Source organism: Bos indicus x Bos taurus, chromosome 1 (genome assembly GCF_003369695.1).
Source record: "Bos indicus x Bos taurus breed Angus x Brahman F1 hybrid chromosome 1, Bos_hybrid_MaternalHap_v2.0, whole genome shotgun sequence".
Taxonomy (NCBI): domain Eukaryota; kingdom Metazoa; phylum Chordata; class Mammalia; order Artiodactyla; family Bovidae; genus Bos; species Bos indicus x Bos taurus.
In genome coordinates, this window is record NC_040076.1 from 111979085 (window position 1) to 112001795 (window position 22711).

The 22711-nt window shown below is 40.3% G+C and overlaps 1 protein-coding gene across 6 annotated transcripts in view; it reads right to left on the bottom strand.

Moving 5' to 3' along the window:
• Nucleotides 1-22711, bottom strand: part of MME (membrane metalloendopeptidase) — a 116221-nt gene that overhangs the window by 63671 nt on the left and 29839 nt on the right. For 5 of the 6 annotated variants that reach the window (XM_027543131.1, XM_027543115.1, XM_027543123.1 and 2 more), the window contains exons 4-8: nt 12996-13157; nt 11737-11817; nt 11555-11650; nt 11318-11436; nt 6047-6112 (exon numbers count right to left, since the gene is read on the bottom strand). In XM_027543131.1, coding sequence (XP_027398932.1) covers nt 6047-6112; nt 11318-11436; nt 11555-11650; nt 11737-11817; nt 12996-13157 — 524 coding nt within the window. The remainder of the gene's footprint in view (nt 1-6046; nt 6113-11317; nt 11437-11554; nt 11651-11736; nt 11818-12995; nt 13158-22711) is intronic. The other variant, XM_027543139.1, reaches the window with a different exon arrangement.

The following is a 22711-nucleotide window of genomic DNA, read 5'->3' on the forward strand; positions in this document are numbered from 1 at the left end:
TCCCACACTAAGTAGTTGGTTGGTTCCATTTGAAAATTCTGTGAATGGGATGATTATTTTTTATGGGCAATGGGTATCTCTCACATTGTTTTGCTAGCATAGAAAAATGTATGCTCTTGTACAGGATGGAGTTGTCTCAAATCTCATTACTTCTGTCCTCTGAGGTAGCAGTGTGTCATTAAGCGATCTCTTCAGATAATCAGAATACCGCCAAAATAAAGTTCTATCTCTCCAGCCAGAGACTTCCAGCATGAGTGGCTCCTTAATGAACCCATTTTGAGAGCACAATTAAATCCCAATTTTTTAAATAAATGTATGTATTTGTTCGGTGTCTATACAGATGTCTATGTGGCCTTTCGCCTAATACTTGGCTGGAGGGACACTGTGTTATCAGTTTTACACTATAAACTCCTGGAAAAAGACAGAGTTTGTCTAGTTGGGCACCTTATGTCATCCACATGAGCCAGCTTAGTTCACTATTTTCAATGAGAGCTGCTCTCCAGGTCTTTTTTTTAGAAATTGCACCATCTAGAAGTAAAACTAGTTGGGAATCGGAAGACAGGATCATGACAAGGGGAGCTACCCAGTAGCTATTTCTCGACAACTGCTCACAACAGAACCCTCTGTTCTCTTTCTTCTTGGTGGACAAGGGGTCTAGTTTCCTGAGCCATTGAGATGGGTTGACAGTCAATCAAGGGGTCTACTTTCCTGAGCCACTGAGATGGGTTGACGGTACCAACTAGCTGTTCAGAGAGCCTGGTTCCCTGGACATAGTGCTTGGTCAAAAGAAAGGCAGGTGGCTCAATCAGGATCAGAGCCCTTTCCTCAGAAATCGATAGACAATAACAGAGATGGGATTTCTTTTCTCTAGATTGCAAAGCTGCCAAGGATCATCATTTAGCTCTTAAAGTCTGTGCATAAGTAAATATACTATGAAAATATATGATACTATGTAAAAAATACAAGAATATATTTCTTTGAGTTGCTACTGCCTTTAAGGCCTATTCCCTCTTTAGGAAGGAAAGCACAGAAAACAAAAAGGAACTGAGGTATTTAGGTTCAGAACATTAACGAGAGGAATACAATATGCATTTCTCAAAATATAACATTCAAAACTACTGAATAAAAGCACACGTTTGAAAAGCAGCGTGTTTTTTGTTTTTTTTTAACAAGAGAAAAATAGGTTTTGTTTTAAGGAAGGAGGTTAGATATAGTTCTTTTTAAAAAATGCATTACCTATTTTCATCACTTAGTGGTATAATGACACATTTTACTATTTTGAATGCCAAACAAATATTTGAACACAAAAATTCCATTCCTAGGATATCAGAAGCCCCCAAATACCTCAGTGTGGTGGAATGGACTTCCTTGTAATCACAGGGGCTGTTTTCATTGCTCATAAGAAGTCTGGTTGTAGAATTGTAAGATGATTCCCTAGAAACAGGGATCAAAAAAGACCTGGGGGAAATGGCCTTAGGTAATGATTTGATCAAGGAAATCTACAATTAGGGTCCCTTTGATCAGAAAGGGATGCTTCCTCTTCCCCAGCCCCTGAGACAGATCTGCAAACCAGATGCCATATCATAGTGTGAAAATCACTGGCTACAGTGACAGACAAAGAAGCCAGTCTTCTCTAGTCAAAGATAAAGTACCTTTCCTGTCTTCCCTGACATCTTCCCTCTCAACCATTCAGCCATAGATTCCACTGCTGCTGCTGCTGCTGCTGCTAAGTTGCTTCAGTCGTGTCCGACTCTGTGCGACCCCATAGACAGCAGCCCACCAGGCTCCCCTGTCCCTGGGATTCTCCAGGCAAGAACACTGAAGTGGGTTGCCATTTCCTTCTCCAATGCATGAAAGTGAAAAGTGAAAGGGAAGTCGCTCAGTCGTCTCTGACTCTTAGCGACCCCATGGACTGCAGCCTACCAGGCTCCTCCATCCACGGGATTTTCCAGGCAAGAGTACTGGAGTGGGTTGCCATTGCCTTCTCCAAACCATGAATGATAAAATCCTAAAAAAAAAAGTACTTGAAGGGACTGAATTCTTTCAGAGACTGCAGAGTAGTGGAAAAACTAGAATGAACTTTAATTTGATATCTGGCTGGGGATGCAGATGAAACTAAGTGAGGGATTACAGGTAGTAATGAATGGGAAAGAGTAGCAATTATCATGAGGGAAATAGGTAGAAAATTGGAATTTTCTCCATAGTTATATACTCTTCCCCCTCCCCCTAACAGTCCAAAAAAATGGATTTTAAGATGGGAAGAGTACAGAAATGTTCTAGCAATTACCCATTTTCAGGATGACAGAATTTCATCTCATTAAAAAAAAAAAAGAATTCCATATTATATGCAGACTCCTTGCAACTGGAAGCACATTGCTTGGAGCTTGGAGCACTAAGCTGAGGCATATTCTGAGGTCGGAGGTTAGGGGGAAAGAGTGCAGTGACCATATAGCCATAGTTATGGAAGCGGGGTAAGGCACCCAGCATGCTGTGTGTTTGCTTCTCTTATCCAGATCATGGGAAGGCACCTAATTTGAGCTAATAATAACTTCCTAGCTGAAAGTGCTACTGCTACTGAGTTTTCTAAATCATTTGTTCCCATAAAGAACTCTACTACTAGAAATACTACTCTTAGGAAGTTGGAATGATGTAACGGAAGGAACAGAAGATAGGGACTAAAGTTCTATCTCTGGTTCTACTATTGTTTGAGCGTTCTGACAAAGACTGACAATCTTTAGGCCTTGGATTTCTCACTTATAAACTCTAATCACATTACTAATTCCAGATTTAATCTCCACTCCATTGTTTGACTACAAATATTTTGACTATAAGTATTTTCCCGACCAGTGGATGCAATGGGTAGTACAGACTGCCAAATGTAAGTATCTGTGGTCTGAGCTCCTCTTCTTTTCAGTAATAGAACCTTGTTCCCATTAACCAAATTTTAATAAGGCATACACATGGCCACTTGTTTAACACTACATTTCTCAGCCTCACTGATACTTAGCTGTGTCCACATGACAATATTCTAAGCAATGAAATGTATACAACTCCTGCATCACGTACATGACAAGAAATTGCTTGTCTATCACTACCTCTTTTCTTTTTCCTATGAACTGAAATGTGAACAGGGCACTGGTCAACCAACTTTGACCAAACAGACTACAAATAAAACACTTGAGGAGGTCAATATTAGAGGTCAAAGAAAACAGTGCTCCTGGCCATTCCCATGAAGAGAGCTTCCTACCTCTCTGGAGACAGAAATGAACTTCTCTCCTGCTTTTTCAGTCTCTTTTTTACCACAGTTTAGTAAGATCCCAACTAATTTACAAACTCAAATGTCTAGAGGAACCACAAAGTCAATAAAAATCAATGAATTATCTCGATGAGGACTGCCCAAGTCTGGAGAACAAATGCCCTACCTGAAGCAAGAACCATAAAAAAACTCTGTCCCATAACTACATGGGGATGTAGGCCTAGGGTTTCCAATTCTGCTAATTTATCAGGAGATCTGGATTCTCAAGTAAAATCTTCAATTTTTAGAAAATCTTGGCAACTAATATAAAATTTTAAAAAAATTAGCCACAGGTTAAACAAAATGTCTATGACTCAAACCTATGACCTAGATTATGACATTCTATTAATTATGAGACAATATTGAATACAAAATGCACATATACACCATCCTCTTAACAACAGGATCCTTTCCAAAAGAAAAAAATGCAAAAAGGAAACTTTATCACATTACGTGTATACACTGACTGCCAGGTATACCTTGATATCAGGAATTTAAAATACAAAAAATATGTATCCTTTTTGTTGCTGTTTAGTTGCTAAGTCACGTCTGACTCTTTTGAGTCCCCATGGACTGGAGCCGGCCAGGCTCCTCTGTCCACCGGATTTCCCAGGCAAGAATACTGGAGTGGGCAGCCATTTCCTTCTCCAGGGGATCATCCTGGACCAGGGACTGAACCAACATCTCCTGGATTGGCAGGCAAATTTTTTGCCACTGAGTCACCAGGGAAGTCCTCACACATCTTTATAAGGTTGGATAAATATAGTATGTTTTTAGGACAAAATCCTAAATTTGAAAAACATTCCAGTTAATAACAATGAAAAGGTAGTGTAATGAGCCAAAATTCTTCAATCACCCTCAACTCTGCAATAGGAAGCAGCTAGATAGCTTGTGAAGCCAACAACTGCAACCCACATGATACCTGCATTGTCAAGAACTCAAATATCCCACACCCATTTGATTGCCTATGACATTAATTGTGGACTTTCATATTTATCTTTTTCTTCATTTCAATGCTGTGTAGCCACTCATAAAGATACTTTATACTGAATTTATTTCATGGCTTTTGAACTTAATAATGAGGCAAAATGCACACTCAGTATGAACATATAGAGTTAATCATTTTAATTAAGAAGTAATTTCAGCCACAACACCTCTGACCCATTAGAATAAAAGGTAACTAAACTTACTTCTGAGCCTCAAATTAGGAAAGAAAACATTTATGGAACCAAAACCTTCCCCAAATACTTAATACATTACTCTGCTAAGTTCATCTTCTGTGGTTCCCTTATATCAACAAGCAAGTGCACACCAACACCAGCTTGAGCAAGGCAAGGCTGTGAGACAATAAGAAGCAGTGTTGTGGAGTGTGATGAACATCGTCAGAAGGTGGCCACAAAGGTTTGTCTAACCCAATGCCCCTATGTGGGCAGCCCTCTGAAAGTCAAATAGGAAGGCTCTAGAAGAATGGTGCTGAGCACAATGTCTGTACTTACTGGACCATTCCCCAGTCTTCACTGGCACTGACCTAGACTATGATTTATCTGTTCATTTTTTAAATCATTCGAATTTATAAAGAAAATAAGACATTTAAAATTGGCTTTTCAGGGAGAATGGATATACCATGATATGGTTGTTGATAACAACCTCAGATATGCAGATGACACCACTTTAATGGCAGAAAGTAAAGAACTAAAGAGCCTCTTAATGATGGTGAAAGAGGAGAGTAAAAAAACTGGCTTAAAAATTAACATTCAAAAACCGAAGATCATAGCATCTGGTCCCATCACTTCATGGCAAACAGATGGGAAAAAAGTGGAAACAACAGATTTTATTTTCTTGGGCTCCAAAATCACTGTGACTGCAGCCATGAAATTAAAAGACGCTTGCTCTTTGGAAGAAAAGCTACGAGAAACCTAGACAGAGTATTAAAAAGCAGAGACATTATTTTGCCAACAAAGGTTCGCTTAGTCAAAGTTGTGGTTTTTCTAGTAGTCATATATGGATGTGAGAGTTGGACCATAAAGAAAGCTAAGCACCAAAGAATTTATGTTTTTGAACTGTGGTACTAGAGAAGACTCTTAGGAGTCCCTTGGACAGCAAGATCAAATCAGTCAATCCTAAGGGAAATCAACCCTGAATATTCCTTGGAAGGACTGATGCTGAAGCTGAAGCTCCAATACTCTGGCTACCTGATGTGAAGAGCTGACTCATTAGAAAAGACCCTGATGCTGGAAAAGATTGAGGACAGGAGAAGAGTGCGAGAGAGGATGAGATAGTTGGAAGGCATCATCGACTCAATGGACATGAGTTTAGGCAAATTGTGGGAGATAGTGAGGGACAGGGAAGCCTGGTGTGTTGCAGTTCATGGGGTCACAAAGGGAAAGACAGAGCTTAGTGACTGAACAACATACGTATCCTGAGCCCCTTCATTGTTCATCCGAAACTATCACAACATTGTTAATGGGCTGTACTCCAATATAAAATTAAAAGTAAAAATAAATAAGTAAATAAAATTGGCTTTTAAAAATGGGCCACATGACTTAAATACTAAGAATCAAGACACAAACAAGGAATTTCAAGTTTCTTTGTTTCTTAAAAGATCTTCATTTGTTCTGTTGAGAATACTCAGTCAGTTAAAGGAAGCTCGCTATTATGTATGATTTTCAGTATCTGCCTGAGTGAAGAAGACAGAGGGTTAAGTTTAAATTCTGTAGTTTAGTTTTGTTGGTTTTTTGTTTTTGTTTTTACCTCTTTATATGCTGCAGTGCATTCATAGTAGTCTCTGGAAGGCAGGCCAAGTTGAGGTTGGTCAATCTATAAAAAATGTACAAAGAAGAAAATATTCAGTTGACAAATTATAAGCATGCCTACCTATGTGTAAACAAGATCTTAGTGTTCTTGCTCTATATAACAAGCTAACACTGAATGAATATACAATTAGAAATGGTTTCCATAATACTTCTCAGTGTTAAACTGATGGGTAGGTGAGACAATCTGGAAGATCATATTACAGATATTTGAGAGAAACCAATGAAATCTTAAACCCACAAAAACCATATGGGGAAGGAGTTTACTGTATAACAATGGGAGAGATAAACAAACACACATTAGAATCTAGGGCTGGGGAGTTTTATACTTTTATAGGACATTTCAGGTCCCTGAGTTTCTAATATACTCCCTTGCTGGATGTTTTCTTCTGCCCCTACCCTTAATTGTAATGGAAAAAAAAAAAGGTGGAAAACGTCTATGGTGACTCAAGAAATTCTAAGCTAGTAGAAATCTTGCCAGAGATTTTTTTGAGACTCTCTACCCTAAGAGGGGGCTTCCTTGGTAGCTCAGTTGGTAAAGAATCTGCCTGCAATGCAGGAGATCAGGGTTCAATCCCTGGGTCGGGAAGATTCCATGGAGAAGGGAATGTGTTAGTATTCTTGCCTGGAGAATCCGTACAGAAGAGGAGCCTGGTGGGCTATAATCAATGAGGTGACAAAGAGTCGGATATGACTGAGCAAGTAACATACACACACAACACCCTATGAGGACAGAGAAGACTCCTCTTCAGAGCTGCCCTGTTCAGGAGGTCAGCAGACCCAGCTGCCAGCTGAGCATATGAAAGAGGTAACCTATCTCTGCTCCAGCACGTCCACTCCACCCTGGATACCTCATGAAAGCTCCTAGACATCCTCGCAGCTTTGTGAGATTCCCTCCTACATGCTGCACGGTAAGTGAGTAAACTAGAGCATTTATGGGTGGAAGTGAGAATCCTAGCAGTGTAAAGACACAGGCCAATATAAAAGAAATAGAACCCAGAAGACTGGCGGGGAAAGAGCCAGAAGACATCCCCACAGGAGGGGCCCTGTTCCTTCTCTAACCTTCTGAGCCTCCTTAGCAACCCTCATATGGTGATCAAGCAGGATGCTGGCATTCCACAGCCAAAGGAGAGACTCTAGGAAGACAGAAAGGGTCCACTGCAGACAAGAGTCAGGTTCAATTGTTTTCATGGTTTTAATAAAAATGACCATAAGGATTTATATAACTGTGACATACACAAGCTTCTATGATCTGTAACTTTTGGTAGTTTCTTTGACAGGAGACTAAGGAAAAGCTCTGTAAATGTTTTACTCCATTCCAAACATACTTATTAAGTACTAATCTCATCTTAGGTATTCTTCAGATCAGATCAGATCAGATCAGTCGCTCAGTCGTGTCCGACTCTTTGCGACCCCATGAATCGCAGCACGCCAGGCCCCCCTGTCCATCACCAACTCCCGGAGTTCACTCAGACTCACGTCCATCGAGTCCCTGATGCCATCCAGCCATCTCATCCTCTGTCGTCCCCTTCTCCTCCTGCCCCCAATCCCTCCCAGCATCACAGTCTTTTCCAATGAGTCAACTCTTTGCATGAGGTGCCCAAAGTACTGGAATTTCAGCTTTAGCATCATTCCTTCCAAAGAAATCCCAGGGCTGATCTCCTTCAGAATGGACTGGTTGGATCTCCTTGCAGTCCAAGGGACTCTCAAGAGTCTTCTCCAACACCACAGTTCAAAAGCATCAATTCTTCAGTGCTCAGCCTTCTTCATAGTCCAACTCTCACATCCATACATGACTACTGGAAAAACCATAGCCTCGACTAGACGGACCTTTGCTTGCAAAGTAATGTCTCTGCTTTTGAATATGCTATCTAGGTTGGTTATAACTTTCTTTCCAAGGAGTAAGCGTCTTTTAATTTCATGGCTGCAGTCACCATCTGTAGTGATTTTGGAGCCCAGAAAAATAAAGTCTGACACTGTTTCCACTGTTTCCCCATCTATTTCCCATGAAGTGGTGGGACCAGATGCCATGATCTTCGTTTTCTGAATGTTGAGCTTTAAGCCAACCTTTTCACTCTCAACTTTCACTTTCATTAAGAGGCTTTTGAGTTCCTCTTCACTTTCTGCCATAAGGGTGGTGTCATCTGCATATCTGAGGTGATTGATATTTCTCCTGGCAATCGTGATTCCAGTTTGTGTTTCTTCCAGTCCAGCATTTCTCATGATGTACTCTGCATATAAGTTAAATAAAGCAGGGTGACAATATACAGCCTTGACATACTCCTTTTCCTTTTGGAACCAGTCTGTTGTTTCATGTTCAGTTTTAACTGTTGCTTCCTGACCTGCTTACAAATTTCTCAAGAGGCAGATCAGGTGGTCTGGTATTCCCATCTCTTTCAGAATTTTCCACAGTTTATTGTGATCCACACAGTCAAAGGCTTTGGCATAGTCAATAAAGCAGAAATACATGTTTTTCTGGAACTCTCTTGCTTTTTCCATGATCCAGCGGATGTTGGCAATTTGGTCTCTGGTTCCTTTGCCTTTTCTAAAACCAGCTTGAACATCAGAAGTTCACGGTTCACATATTGCTGAAGCCTGGCTTGGAGAATTTTGAGCACTACTTTACTAGCGTGTGAGATGAGTGCAACTGTGTGGTAGTTTGAGCATTCTTTGGCATTGCCTTTCTTTGGGATTGGAATGAAAACTGACCTTTTCCAGCCCTGTGGCCTCTGCTGAGTTTTCCAAATTTGCTGGCATATTGAGTGCAGCACTTTCACAGCATCATCTTTCAGGATTTGGAATAGCTCAACTGGAATTCCATCACCTCCACTAGCTTTGTTCGTAGTGATGCTTTCTAAGGCCCACTTCACTTCTCATTCCAGGATGTCTGGCTCTAGGTCAGTGATCACACCATCGTGATTATCTGGGTAATGAAGATCTTTTTTGTACAGTTCTTCTGTGTATTCTTGCCATCTCTTCTTAATATCTTCTGCTTCTGTTAGGTCCATACCATTTCTGTCCTTTATCGAGCTCATCTTTGCATGAAATGTTCCTTTGGTATCTCTGATTTTCTTGAAGAGATCCCTAGTCTTTCCCATTCTGTTGTTTTCCTCTATTTCTTTGCATTGATCACTGAAGGTGGCTTTCTTATCTCTTCTTGTTATTCTTTGGAACTCTGCATTCAGATGTTTATATCTTTCCTTTTCTCCTTTGCTTTTTGCTTCTCGTCTTTTCACAGCTATTTGTAAGGCCTCCCCAGACAGCCATTTTGCTTTTTTGCATTTCTTTTCCATGGGAATGATCTTGATCCTTGTCTCCTGTACAATGTCACAAACTTCATTCCATAGTTCATCAGGCACTCTATCTATCAGATCTAGGCCCTTAAATCTATTTCTCACTTCCACTGTATAATCATAAGGGATTTGATTTAGGTCATACCTGAATGGTCTAGTGGTTTTCCCTACTTTCTTCAATTTAAGTCTGAATTTGGCAATAAGGAGTTCATGGTCTGAGCCACAGTCAGCTCCTGGTCTTCTTTTTGCTGACTGTATAGAGCTTCTCCATCTTTGGCTGCAAAGAATATAATCAATCTGATTTCAGTACTGACCATTTGGTGATGTCCACGTATAGAGTCTTCTCTTGTGTTGTTGGAAGAGGGTGTTTGTTATGAGTGCATTTTCTTGGCAAAACTCTATTAGTCTTTGCCCTGCTTCATTCCGTATTCCAAGGCCAAATTTGCCTGTTACTCCAGGTGTTTCTTGACTTCCTACTTTTGCATTCCAGTCCCCTATAATGAAAAGGACATCTTTTTTGGGTGTTAGTTCTAAAAGGTCTTGTAGGTCTTCATAGAACCGTTCAACTTCAGCTTCTTCAGCGTTACTGGTTGGGGCATAGACTTGGATTACTGTGATATTGAATGGTTTGCCTTGGAAATGAACAGAGATCATTCTGTCGTTTTTGAGATTGCATCCAAATACTGCATTTCGGACTCTTTTGTTGACCATGATGGCCACTCCATTTCTTCTGAGGGATTCCTGCCCGAAGTAGTAGATATAAGGGTCATCTGAGTTAAATTCACCCATTCCAGTCCATTTCAGTTTGCTGATTCCTAGAATGTCAACATTCACTCTTGCCATCTCTTGTTTGACCACCTCCAGTTTGCCTTGATTCATGGACCTGACATTCCAGGTTCCTATGCAATATTGCTCTTTACAGCATCGGACCTTGCTTCTATCAAGCTCTTTAAGAAGAATGACATTTTGCTTACTTTAACTGGGGAAAAAAAAAGTACAGATGTAGCAAGCATCAAAATTATGTTCAATATCCCATTTTTGGGAGAAGTCAATGGCACCCCACTCCACTACTGTTGCCCGGAAAATCCCATGGATGGAGGAGCCTGGTAGGCTGCAGTCCATGGGTCGCAAAGAGTCAGACACGACTGAGCGAATTCACTTTCACTTTCCACTTTCATGCATTGGAAAAGGAAATGGCAACCCACTCCAGTGTTCTTGCCTGGAGAATCCCAAGGACAGAGAAGCTTGGTAGGCTGCAGTCACGGGGTCCCACAGAGTCGGACACGACTGAAGCGACTTAGTAGTAGTAGTAGTAGTAGTTTCCCATTTTTATGATCTTTTTGGAGTCAGTTAGGAATTTCTGATTTCCAAACCATATTACTTATATAAACTAGACCATGCTCCTTTCATGAATGTATAGAGAAATCAAGTGCTTTTTCTAAATTGTTATTGTTTAGTCACTAAGTTGTGTCTAACTCTTTGTGACTCCGTGGACTGTAGCCCACCAGGCTCCTCTGCCCCTGGGATTCCCCGAGTCAAGAGTACTGGAGTGGGCTGCCATGCCCTCCTCCAGGGGATCTTCCTGCCCCAGGGATCAAACTCAAGTCTCCTGTATTGGCGGGTGAGTTCTTTACCACTGAGCCACCAGTGAAGCCCCTTTTCTAAATAGGAGAGACCTAAAGTCTTTCATTTCTTATCTAAACAAAGATAGCAGAAAGGAGAGCTGAATGTCTAAAACACAGCATCAAGAAAAGTTTCAAAATTGGAAATCCAGGTATCTGTCCTTGAATTTATTACCACTTTGTTCCTACAAGTCAAATAAGAATAAGCCTTATTTTTTCTAAATATCAACAACAACAATGCATGTGAATGTTTTATCACATTAAAGATAACTCTGGCTGATGGCCATATAAACTTACATGAATTATATGATTCGTAGAGTTTTTATCATCAGTGCCAACAAAAAAATTAATAATGACTTTTTTTCCATATTTAGAATTCAGTTGTGCAATAGATTTCTCAGCTGTCCAAGAAGAACCTAAAGAAATGAAAGGTGAAGTATATCACTAGATGCTTAATGCATTAATATGATACTGAAGTATAATAATAACAGATTTTATACAGAAATAATTTTTTTAAAGGGAAGACTGTCTTACCATATTTTTGCTCCCAGTTTTCTAGCGCCACTGGCCAATCATATATATCTGGCAACAGTCTAAGTAGAGGTTCCCCGCCTCTGCTCTCAATAGCAGCTTTTAAAAATAATGAATATAAATATATTATGAAGTCTATACATATTTTGGCATACTCTTAGTAAAATAAAATAAACAGCACTTACTTTCATTTATACAAGATCTATATAACATTTTTGCTTTCTGCACTGCTATTATATCTTCAGTTTTGGGTTCCTGAAGGACATCTGAAATGGAGTGTTGGTAAAATGCATTCAATATAATTGTTCATTTGCAGCTCTAAATAACATTTTCAATGCAAGTTTGGTTTAGAAAAAAAAAAAACTTGTATGTGTTCATACCTCTCCCATTCCAAAACCCTATGAGAAAAACCAAACTCCTTATCAGATCATTATTGGTAGTGTAGAAGGAGGAGTTACTTTCATTAGCCAACTTAGATGAAAGTCTTTTTGACTAGATTATTAGTTTCTGGTGAACAGTGATATGTACTGCTCTGTCATACAGAAGTTACTTTTTCTGATATTGAGATTAAAAAGAAAACAAATTTGTTTTGGAATTTGTAATTTAATATGATAGTCTTCTTGATGGTTGGAGGGTAATTATTTTTGTGTGGTCATACTGTTCATGCTCCAAATGAAATGTTCTATTTGCTTGGATATTAAAAAATAGTAAAAAAAAAAAAAAAAAAGTTTTGATTTTTACAAAGTATTCTAAACAAGAACACAGAATGTAGGATAACAAAGGACTAGACACAACTTCCTCAGCTTCCCGGGCAGAGTGTCTTGATTATATCTAGATTAGAACAGATATACCTAGTCTGGGAAGGCAAATCTTGGTACTATCTTACAGCAACTTCAACACAGGGCCAGGGTAAACATGCATGTCCTGTTTAGTGGCAATCATTTAATTTCTCCTGTAAAATGCATAGATACCACCTTCATGGATAATAGAGCATTTATCATGTTATATTCAAATGAAAGCAGGAATGCTGAGATGTCAACATATTCATTTTAGCGTCTTCCATCCTTAGAGTGACTCAGCAATGGTCCACAAAACTTGGAGGGATTATCAACTTTTAATTTTGTGTGACATTCCCTGTAATGGCTTTTACATTCCCAAGTAAAATCTTGAAAATGGATGTTATTTAGTTGCTAAGTTGTGCCTGACCCTTTTGTGACCCCATAGACTATGGCCCACCAGGCTCTTCTGTCCATGGGATTTCCCAGGCAAGAATAATGGAGCAGATTGCCATTTCCTTCTTCAGGGCATCTTCCTGACCCGGGGGACCGAACCCACATCTCCTGCACTGGCAGGCAGATTCTCTATCACTGAGCCACCTGGGAAGGCCTTAAAATGGATATATTAAGACAGAAATCTTTGATACATAGACTTAAACTTCACTAACCTTTCAAAACGACTTCTAATTCATCTCTTAAAATGTCAAAGTTACTGTAACGAGAGCTGGTCTCCGGAATGATGTTACGTTTCAACCAGCCTCCGCAAGCGTATTTGAAAAAGTCTGTACAAGGCTCAACAGTGGCATCCATGTTCTGGATCAGTCGAGCAGCTGAAAGACCAGAGAAAGGATGAGATAAAGTGAAGGGTTTGTTTCGTAAGTAGTTTGGAAGGGGGGAAAAAAAAAGAGACACGTTACTTCTTTATGATCAAGTCAACTGGACTGATGCTCTTCTTTTTACTTGTGGAACTGTGGACTTAGGTTGAATGATGAATAGTACGTGTGTATACTTCTTCTTCCTTTACTGTAGTTGGTTGGTTTTATTCTTGAGAGGTCTGGGTCCTCCTATCCTGCATCTTATCTCTTTCTTTAAATAACCAAGTGTCTCGCTAGTTTCTACCTCAGATGAAAGAGAAAATGCAGGCCTGCCTTAGCCGTCCTGGGCCTGGAGTCACTCTGCACTCTGATAACTTTGGCTGTTGACTTTGTTCTTCAAGGTGCTGTGACCTTTGAACATCTAGGAGGCTCTACGGTATGTGGGATTGTTAAGGGATTTTATTGTTTCAGTAAAGATCTGAAGCTACAGTTAATACTTCTTGGACTCTGCTTACAATATTTCTGCAATTCATACCGGATATCCAATTTGCATTTGTTTATGTAGAGTCTGTCATTATAAAATTAGCTGTAAGCTTGTTAGTTTTTCTTTCATCCATGATTTTATCTTTGAGAATTATGATGAAAAAACAAATCAACTAATGTTGAGTATTTACAATGTGCAAAACACTGACTGTACTAGGTGTCTCAATTAATAGAAAGATGTATAAAGAGAAGATCTATGAAGAGAAAAATACTATATTATGTACAGGACTCCTGTGCTCACAATTTCTACACCTGGAACAGTGAGAAAACCCTACCATTGCCCTCCCCACATTCTTTCTCATACAAGTTGAACTGTTTTGCAAGGAAAACAAAAGAGCGATTGAGAATTCATCTACATCAAGAGAGTATAAGTTCTCAAGTGAGCTTTTGAAAATACTTTGCCTTCTGAATAAATTAATTAAACACTTTTAAAGAACTGCTGAGCTGTGTGGATTTTTCCAGCTTGGAATGGTAAATCTGTCTTCCCGCTGAGCCTCGAGCCCCCGCTTCTGACCACTTTTGGACATGTTTGCCTGACTGTCATCTCAGTCTCCAACTCTTTAAGACTAAACTCTGTGGGTCACCTCCAAACCAGTCCGCTCTGGATGTTTGTACTTTGGCATGTGGTACAATTGTTATCACAGCCTCCCAGGTTTGAAATCTTGAGTAGAATTCTGTATTTCATGCTCTCTCTTGGGCTATCAGTAACTCTTCTGCCTCTTTCTATCTATACTCTAGATAATCAATGTCAACCTAGTTTACATCTTCCTCCCTTTTGACTAGATGTCACCCAACTACTCCTCTTGCTATTCATAGTATTATCTCTCTACTTGTATACATATGTTGTGTATCTTTCACAGGTTAAACTTCCCCAAAGACCCTTTTGCTCTAGCTACTCCCTTGCTCAAAAATGTCAGTGGCTTGACACTGCCCAGGTTAAATTACGACTCTTTAACTTGGCTAATGTAAAGTCTCTACCTTCTCTCTTTTTTCCCCCCTGCGTTTTCACAAAAACACTGTACTTTGGCCAGGTGGGTTTTGCCGCAAGGACCACAAATACTCCTGTGCTTCTCTACCCTGCATCTTTGTTTCTCTCCTCCTCACTCCACCCTTTTTAAAAAAACAGTTTTATTGGAGTACAGTTCCTTTGTAATGTTGTGTTAGTTTCTCCTGTACAGCAAAGTGAATCAGCTATACATAAATATATATTCCCTCTTTGTCACCACAGAGCAACGAGTGGATTTCCCTGTGCCATACAGTAGGTTCCTGTTAGTTATTTTATACATAGTAGCATATACATGTCAAACCAATCTCCCAGTTCATCCCACCTTCTCTTTCCTTGCTTTGGTATCGTATGTTTGCGTCTTTATTTCTGCTTTGCAAATAGGTTCGTCTGTACCATTTTTCCTAGATTCCACATACATGTGTTAATATACGATTTTTTTTCCTCCTTCTGACTTACTTCCCACTGTATGACATGCTCAAGGTCTACCCATGTCTCTGCAAATGGCACAGTTTTGTTCCTTTTTATGGCTGAGTAGAAACTGGACCCTTTCAACTTCTCCCATTCTTTCCAAATTCTACCCACTATTCAAGGTTCAGCTTCTGTCCCATCTCTTCCAAACCATAGAGAAAATTTCTTTCTCTGAACTCCTGGGAGGTCACTGTCTCACTCAGTCTTAAATGCTCTAGATTAGGCTATTTTGAATTTCTCATATAAATACCTGCTGAGTCTTCCTAACCATTCTGTTGATGAACTCAACCTCTTTGTATTCCTGTCACCTGGAATGTTCAGTAAAATGCGTTAAGTTTGTATGATGACATTACTGAATCATCAATGAGTCCCTTTACTTGTTCCTCCTACACATCTCCTTCCCTAGTTCCTGCAGGTCAGACCAGTTCTCATTTCACAGCCTCCAGGGTCAGTCCCATACTTCCAGTTTCCACTGTTTCCATTCTTTCTTGGGCCTTCGTCTCTAAGGCTCTATTCATGCCCTTTCACCAAAGTATGGCCCCAGGCCTCTCCCCATGCCATCCATCCTGTGTGTCAATTGGATTCACACCATCCTAGCATTTCAGTATGCCATTTTCCACTCCAAAGTATTCAATATTTCCACTCCAAACTATTCAATATTCCACTACAAAGTATTCAGTCCTCTCGCATTCATAATAAAATCCAGATTCATAGTATATTCTAACCTTAACATACCTAGTGAAGCTTCTCTCATCACTTTCTTACATGAGCCATCTGCCCCAATTAAATGAATGTATTCATTTTATGCTATGGAACATCTTACAGTTCTCCATTTCTGTAACTTTGACTATGTTGCCTCAACCCTTGTCAAAATATCCTTTTTTATTTTCTCACATTCAGAAATTTCAGGCTTGTTCAAGGCCCAGTTCAAATCCTTTTTCTTCATGAAGGACTGTCCCTACAAAGCCCATACTGGCTGACATTCATTTTTCTGTTGGAAAACCCATTGCCTCTTCACCTGGATTGTGGTTCCCACAAAGGTAGAGATACAATTTCCAGTTTTCTCTCAGAGCCTAAGATTGTGCTTGATCAAGACTTGTCAGTAAAAACTCTAACTTGAAACCTCAGGTAAAGATTAAGAAATAGATCCTAAAAAGGTAGAAAGAAAATGAAAATCTCTTAAAGTTTTAAGGAAATGAAGATATGATGACAGGGGAAATAAAAATAAAAACCCTAAATAATAGAAGATTATTATGTAAAGTGAAAAGCCAGAAAACTGGAACCTGAAAGGACTACTAGCTAAAGACATTCTCAGCACACATTTTTTAGCAATTTTATACAACTCTTGTCTTTCAACAGACTTTAAAAAGTGTAAGCTGAATGTTGTAAAGGCAACCACCATTTTGAAAGCACTTCTACTTTCTTCTATTCTCGGAGGAAATAGATGGCTTCTATCCTAACACCACAAAGAGCCATAGACTCCTAGTTAGGAGGGCATCGAACACATACTGACCCACCCTGAATGAAAAGGAGGAGCAGTGGCTGAAGTCCCACATTCATGAGTGCAAATACACGCCACGTTCACACAGCCTCACCTCCCACCACGAAAAAGACGATCCTTCCCATCTTAGGTTGAATTCCTCACTTGATACACAGTGAAACTACTTACATTTGGACAACAAACCAAAGAAGCAGCATTCAAGCAATTTGTGAGGTATGTGCAGACGAGAGACAGAGAAAGAGAGAGAGAGAGAGAACCTCTGCCAACCCCTTCTGTGCCACTTTTAAAGTTTCCCTTTGACCAGAGAGCTCATCGGAGCGCAGGAGCTTCCAATCACATCAAAGAAAGTTCTGTTCTGATGAATATTTTGGGGCCATGGGCCAAGGCAAGTCATGGGCTAGCACTTTCATGCTGGGGCTTTGATCAACCTTCCTTTAATCTCTTATCATGGGTTTTGATTCTCGTTTTGCACCTTATCCTCTGGACCTCCTCTGTGCTGGCTTTCCTTTGAAGTCAGCGGTAGACTCAGGGGTAGGAGGGCCATAGGAAACAGACGCACCACTGTCAAACTGACTGTAATTGTTTTTATATTTTGCACTTTGTTTTGAATTACTCAACCTCTCCACAAAGCCACACCTGGGGCTCTTCAGATGTTTCCGAATCTGTGAGTTTCTGACTTCTGAGTAAACAAATGTGGTTTAAAAACAAACAAAATTATTTTACCTTCATAAGCAGACACAAAAATGATGTAGTAAATACCAGTGTATTGACACAAAATGCTGTTGACCAGATGTTTATAAAGGTAAAAGAAAGTGTATATTATGACTTTTTGAAAATCTGCATAAAAACAGAGGAAGTCTAAAAGGTCTTTAGAGCAATTGTATCTGGGTAGAGAGATTATGAGTGTGTTTAATTTTGTGTTATTTGCTTATCTCTATTTTCCAGTTTGTATTAGATAAATATGCTTTGCTTTTACAATAAGAAAAGAGTTTATTTTTAATTTAAGAAAATAGTCACATAAAGACAAGAAAAGTAATCTTTTATTAATAATGAGCTTATTTCTCATGAATGACAATTCTGAATGTTCTAGGCTGATAATAAATGGCACACCGTTTTTTTCTCCAACTAATCTTTTTGTAACATTTGCCCAATGTATTTGACCATAGGAATTTAAAAACAAGCTCAACTACCATCTGGGACATTATTAATTGCTGTATTCATTACCAGGCCCTATTGTATGGGTATGGATTAGAAGATGCTACATAAGCTGAGAAAATGTTTAGAGTTCTTAAATCAGTCAGGCTTGTTTTGAATCCCTGAGCTTCCCCACTTTTTAGCTGTAAAAGGCTAAGTAGTTCCTGGACTTCCCTGGTAGTCCAGTGGTTAAGAATTTGCCTTCCAATGCAGCGGACACAGGTTTGATCTCTGGTCAGGGAAGTAAGATCCCACATGATGCAAAGCAACTAAGCCCTCACTCAAGACACCGCAACTACTGAAGCCCACACACTGTAGAACCTGTGATCCACAACTAGAGAAACCTGTGCACTGCAACTAGAGAAAGCCTGTGTACCACAAGGAAGACCCGGGGCAGCCAAAAAAGAAAACAAGCCAAAAAAGTAGCTTCCCCAAGATCCAGAAGCTAGTAAGTAATGGAGACCCAGAACTTCCACTTGGGTGTGTGTGGCTCCCTGCTCACACTCTTCCCTCCACACTCTGGCCATAGCCGGAGTGTGTGAGAAGCAGTGAGTGTGCTCCATCCCTCTCTCCTCCTCCACTTCTTCCCAATTACCCTTTATTCTCCCCTTGCCCTGCCCTCTTCTTTACTTTCTTTCCTCCCCTCAGTGTTGAGCTCATCACCAGAAACTAGTGCAGAGTCCAAGGAAGGAAAAGGCATCAGAATTTGGAGTCTGTAGGGGCCAGGAAGAAGGACAGGGAAAGAAACAGATGAATTCTTCACAGGGTAACAAGCAGACAGAGGCACACCCAGGAGAGCTCTTCTTGAGGTGGACACGTAGCAGGGGTCTTGCCTAACCCTCCTCTAGATAGAGCAGGACGGATGATGGAGAGTGAAGATTTTCCATGATATATTTAACAGCAACAACTTTCAACTGTGGTTAACCATGTGAATCACCTTAGAAGCCTTTTAAACATAAAGATGCCAAGGATCAAGGATAGATCCCTGATCAATCAAAACCTTTGAGGTGGTTCCAGCATCTTTTAATGCTTCCTGAGTGATTTTAATGTCCATCCAAGGGAAGAACTATCAGATTAGACAATAGAGAAACATGGAAAATGACAACAAGAGAACTCAGTACTATGCTTAGATGTATGTGTGTGTGCTCAGTTGTGTCCAACTTTTTGTGACCTGACTGACCCATGGACTCTAGCCTGTCAGGCTCTGCAATCAATGAAACTTTCAAGGGAAGAATACTGGAGTGGGTTGCCCTTTCCTACTCCAGGCATACTTGGATGGATCAGGCCTATTCCTTCTCGCCTTTCCAGCCTGTAAGTGTGAATGGGCTCGTGTCATGACAACCCATATTTCTAAGTGCATTGATCCTTTCCGAGTCCCTGGCACAGTATGGCAAGGAACCACACAAGTGTCTTCTGTACAAGCCCACTCTCCTTAGCCCTCCACTATACTGGCTTTGCCTCCACAGCCTCCTTTCCTGGATCCCATCCACAACCTCTGGTGCAGGGAACATGCTCTCTTCCATCAGTCACTGTCTTAGGGGAGTCCCAAGAGGGCTCATGGACCCTCCAGGTGAGGAGCTCTCTTGATTTTATCTCCATGCCTTCCTCTACCAAGAACCACAAGGACCAGTGGGCCTGGTTTGGGAGGAGGGCCAAAACAGCAAAAACTGGACTGCATACAGAATCACTTCTCTGATGGGAAAGATTTTCTTCAACAGACATTTCTGTTGAGCTTGACTTTTATTCCTCTGAGATGAGCTCTATCTATCTCGGGAGGACCCTGACCCTCTCAGCAAACAGACCCAAGATACAACCACTCCACTAGTTATCAGACATGATTAGGCATGGTGGAATTCTAGCTTCACTGGAAACCAGCTACTGGTCTACCTCAAGAAGGGGCAATCCATGATCTGCCTTTGAATGCCAATAGCTTCCAATGTCTTAGGATCCCCCTTTTTTATCTATATGCCATGCTTTCAAATAACATCAATGGTTTGCTGAGTGAAAATGGAATTTGGGGCACTATCAAAAGAAAGATTTCTAAGTTTATACATGTACATTCCATAGAGGCCAGTTTTCTGGTCCTGTGTGTATGAATCTGCATGTGTATTTTAAAAAGACTTCTGCATGTCTCAAGTGCTCCTAGGAAGACTCTCAGGAACATAATGTAATCTGAAATAAATGATTGCCACTGGATAGCAAGAAGCTTTGTGCTGTGGCACTTTGTTGTAAGTTTAATTTTCTTTAATGTTGATCCTTACTTAGTAGATCACCGATACATTCCCGTGCAAATGAATTAACAGGAATTATGAATAGGGTTCAGACTTAAACTGAAGAAAGTAGGGAAAACCACTAAAACATTCAGGTATGACCTAAATCAAATCCCTTATTGATTATACAGTGGAAGTGAGAAATAGATTCAAGGGATTAGATCTGATAGACAGAGTGCCTGATGAACTATGGACAGAGGTTCATGACATTGTACAAGAAGCAGTGACCAAACCATCCCCAAGAAAAAGAAATGCAAAAAGGCAAAATGGGGGTCTGAGGAGGCCTTACAAGTAGCTATGAAAAGAAGATAAGCTAAAGGCAAAGAAGAAAAAGAAAGATATACCCAATTGAATGCGGAGTTCCAAAGAATAGCAAGGAGAGATAAGAAAGCCTTCCTCAGTGATCAGTGCAAAGAAATAGAGAAAAATAATAGAATGGGAAAGACTAGAGATTTCTTCAAGAAGATTAGAGATACCAAGGGAATATTTCATCCAAAGATGGGCACAATAAAGGACAGAAATGGTATGGACCTAAGAGAAGCAGAAGATATTAAGAATAAATGGCAAGAATACACAGAAGAACTATACAAAAAAGATCTTCATGACCCAGATAATCACGATGATATGATCACTCACCTAGGGTCAGACATCCTGGAATGAGAAGTGAAGTGGGCCTTAGGAAGCATCACTACGATCAAAGCTAGTGGAAGTGATGGAATTCCAGTTGAGTATTTCAAATTCTAAAAGATGATGCTGTGAAAGTGCTGCACTCAACATGCCAGCAAATTTGGAAAACTCAGCAGAGGCCACAGGGCTGGAAAAGGTCAGTTTTCATTCCAATCCCAAAGAAAGGTAATGCCTAAGAATGCTCAAACTACCGTACAATTGCAGTCATCTCAGTCAGTTCAGTTAAGTGGCTCAGTCGTGTCCGACTGTTTGCGACCCCATGGACTGCAGCACGCCAGGCCTCCCTGTCCATCACCAACTCCCAGGGTTTACCCAAACTCATGTCCATCAAGTCGGTGATACCATCCAACCATCTCATCCCTCTGTCATCCCCTTCTCCTCCCACCTTCAATCTTTCCCAGCATCAGGGTCTTTTACAATGAGTCAGTTCTTCGCATCAGGTGGCCAAAGTATTGGAGTTTCAGCTTCAACATCAGTCCTTCCAGTGAACATGCAGGACTGATCTCTTTTAGGATGGACTCGTTGGATCTCCTTGCAGTCCAAGGAACTCTCAAAAGTCTTCTCCAACATCACAGTTCAAAAGGATCAATTCTTTGGTGCTCAGCTTTCTTCACAGTCCAACTCTCACAACCATACATGACTACTGGAAAAACAACAGCCTTGACTAGACAGACCTTTGTTGACAAAGTAATGTCTCTGCTTTTTAATATGCTATCTAGGTTGGTCATAACTTTTCTTCAAAGGAGCAAGCATCTTTTAATTTCATGGCTGCAATCACCATCTGCAGTGATTTTGAAGCCCCCAAAAATAAAGTCTGCCACTGTTTCCACTGTTTGCCTATCTATTTGCCATGAAGTGATGGGACCAGATGCCATGATCTTAGTTTTCTGAATGCTGAGCTTTAAGCCAACTTTTTCACTCTCCTCTTTCATTTTCATCAAGAGGCTCTTTAGCTATTCTTCACTTTCTGCCATAAGAGTGGTGTCATCTGCATATCTGAGGTTATTGAGATTTCTCCTGGCAATCTTGATTCCAGCTTGTGCTTCTTCCAGCCCAACGTTCCTCATGATGTGGTCTGCATATAAGTTAAATAAGCAGGGTGACAATACACAGCCTTGATGTACTCCTTTTCCTATTTGGAACCAGTCTGTTGTTCCATGTCCAGTTCTAACTGTTGCTTCCTGACCTGCATACAGATTTCTCAAGAGGAAGGTCAGGTGGTCTGGTATTCCCATCTCCTTCAGAATTTTCCAGAGTTTGCTGTGATCCACACAAAGGCTTTGGCATAGTCAATAAAGCAGAAATAGATGCTTTTCTGGAACTCTCTTGCTTTTTCAATGATCCAGCAGATGTTGGCAATTTGATCTCTGGTTCCTCTGTCTTTTCTAAAACCAGCTTGAACATCTGGAAGTTCACGGTTCCTACATACTAGTAAAGTAATGCTCGAAATTCTCCAAGCCAGGCTTCAACAGTATGTGAACCATACTGTTCCAAATAGTGTTCCAAATAGACTGGTTCCAAATAGGGAAAGGAGTACGTCAAGGCTGTATACTGTCACCCTGCTTATTTAACTTATATGCAGAGTACATAATGAGAAACGCTGGGCTGGAGCAAGCACAAGCCAGAATCAGGATTGCCAGAAGAAATATCAATAACCTCAGATATGCAGATGACATCATCCTTATGGCAGAAAGTGAAGAAGAACTAAAGAGCCTCTTGATGAAAATGAAAGAGGAGAGTGAAAAAGTTGGCTTAAAGCTCAACATTCAGAAAATGAAGATCATGGCATTTGGTCCCATCACTTCATGGCAAATAGATGGAGAAACAGTGGCAGACTTTATCTTTTGGGGCTCCAAAATCACTGCAGATGGTGACTGCAGCCATGAAATTAAAAGACTCT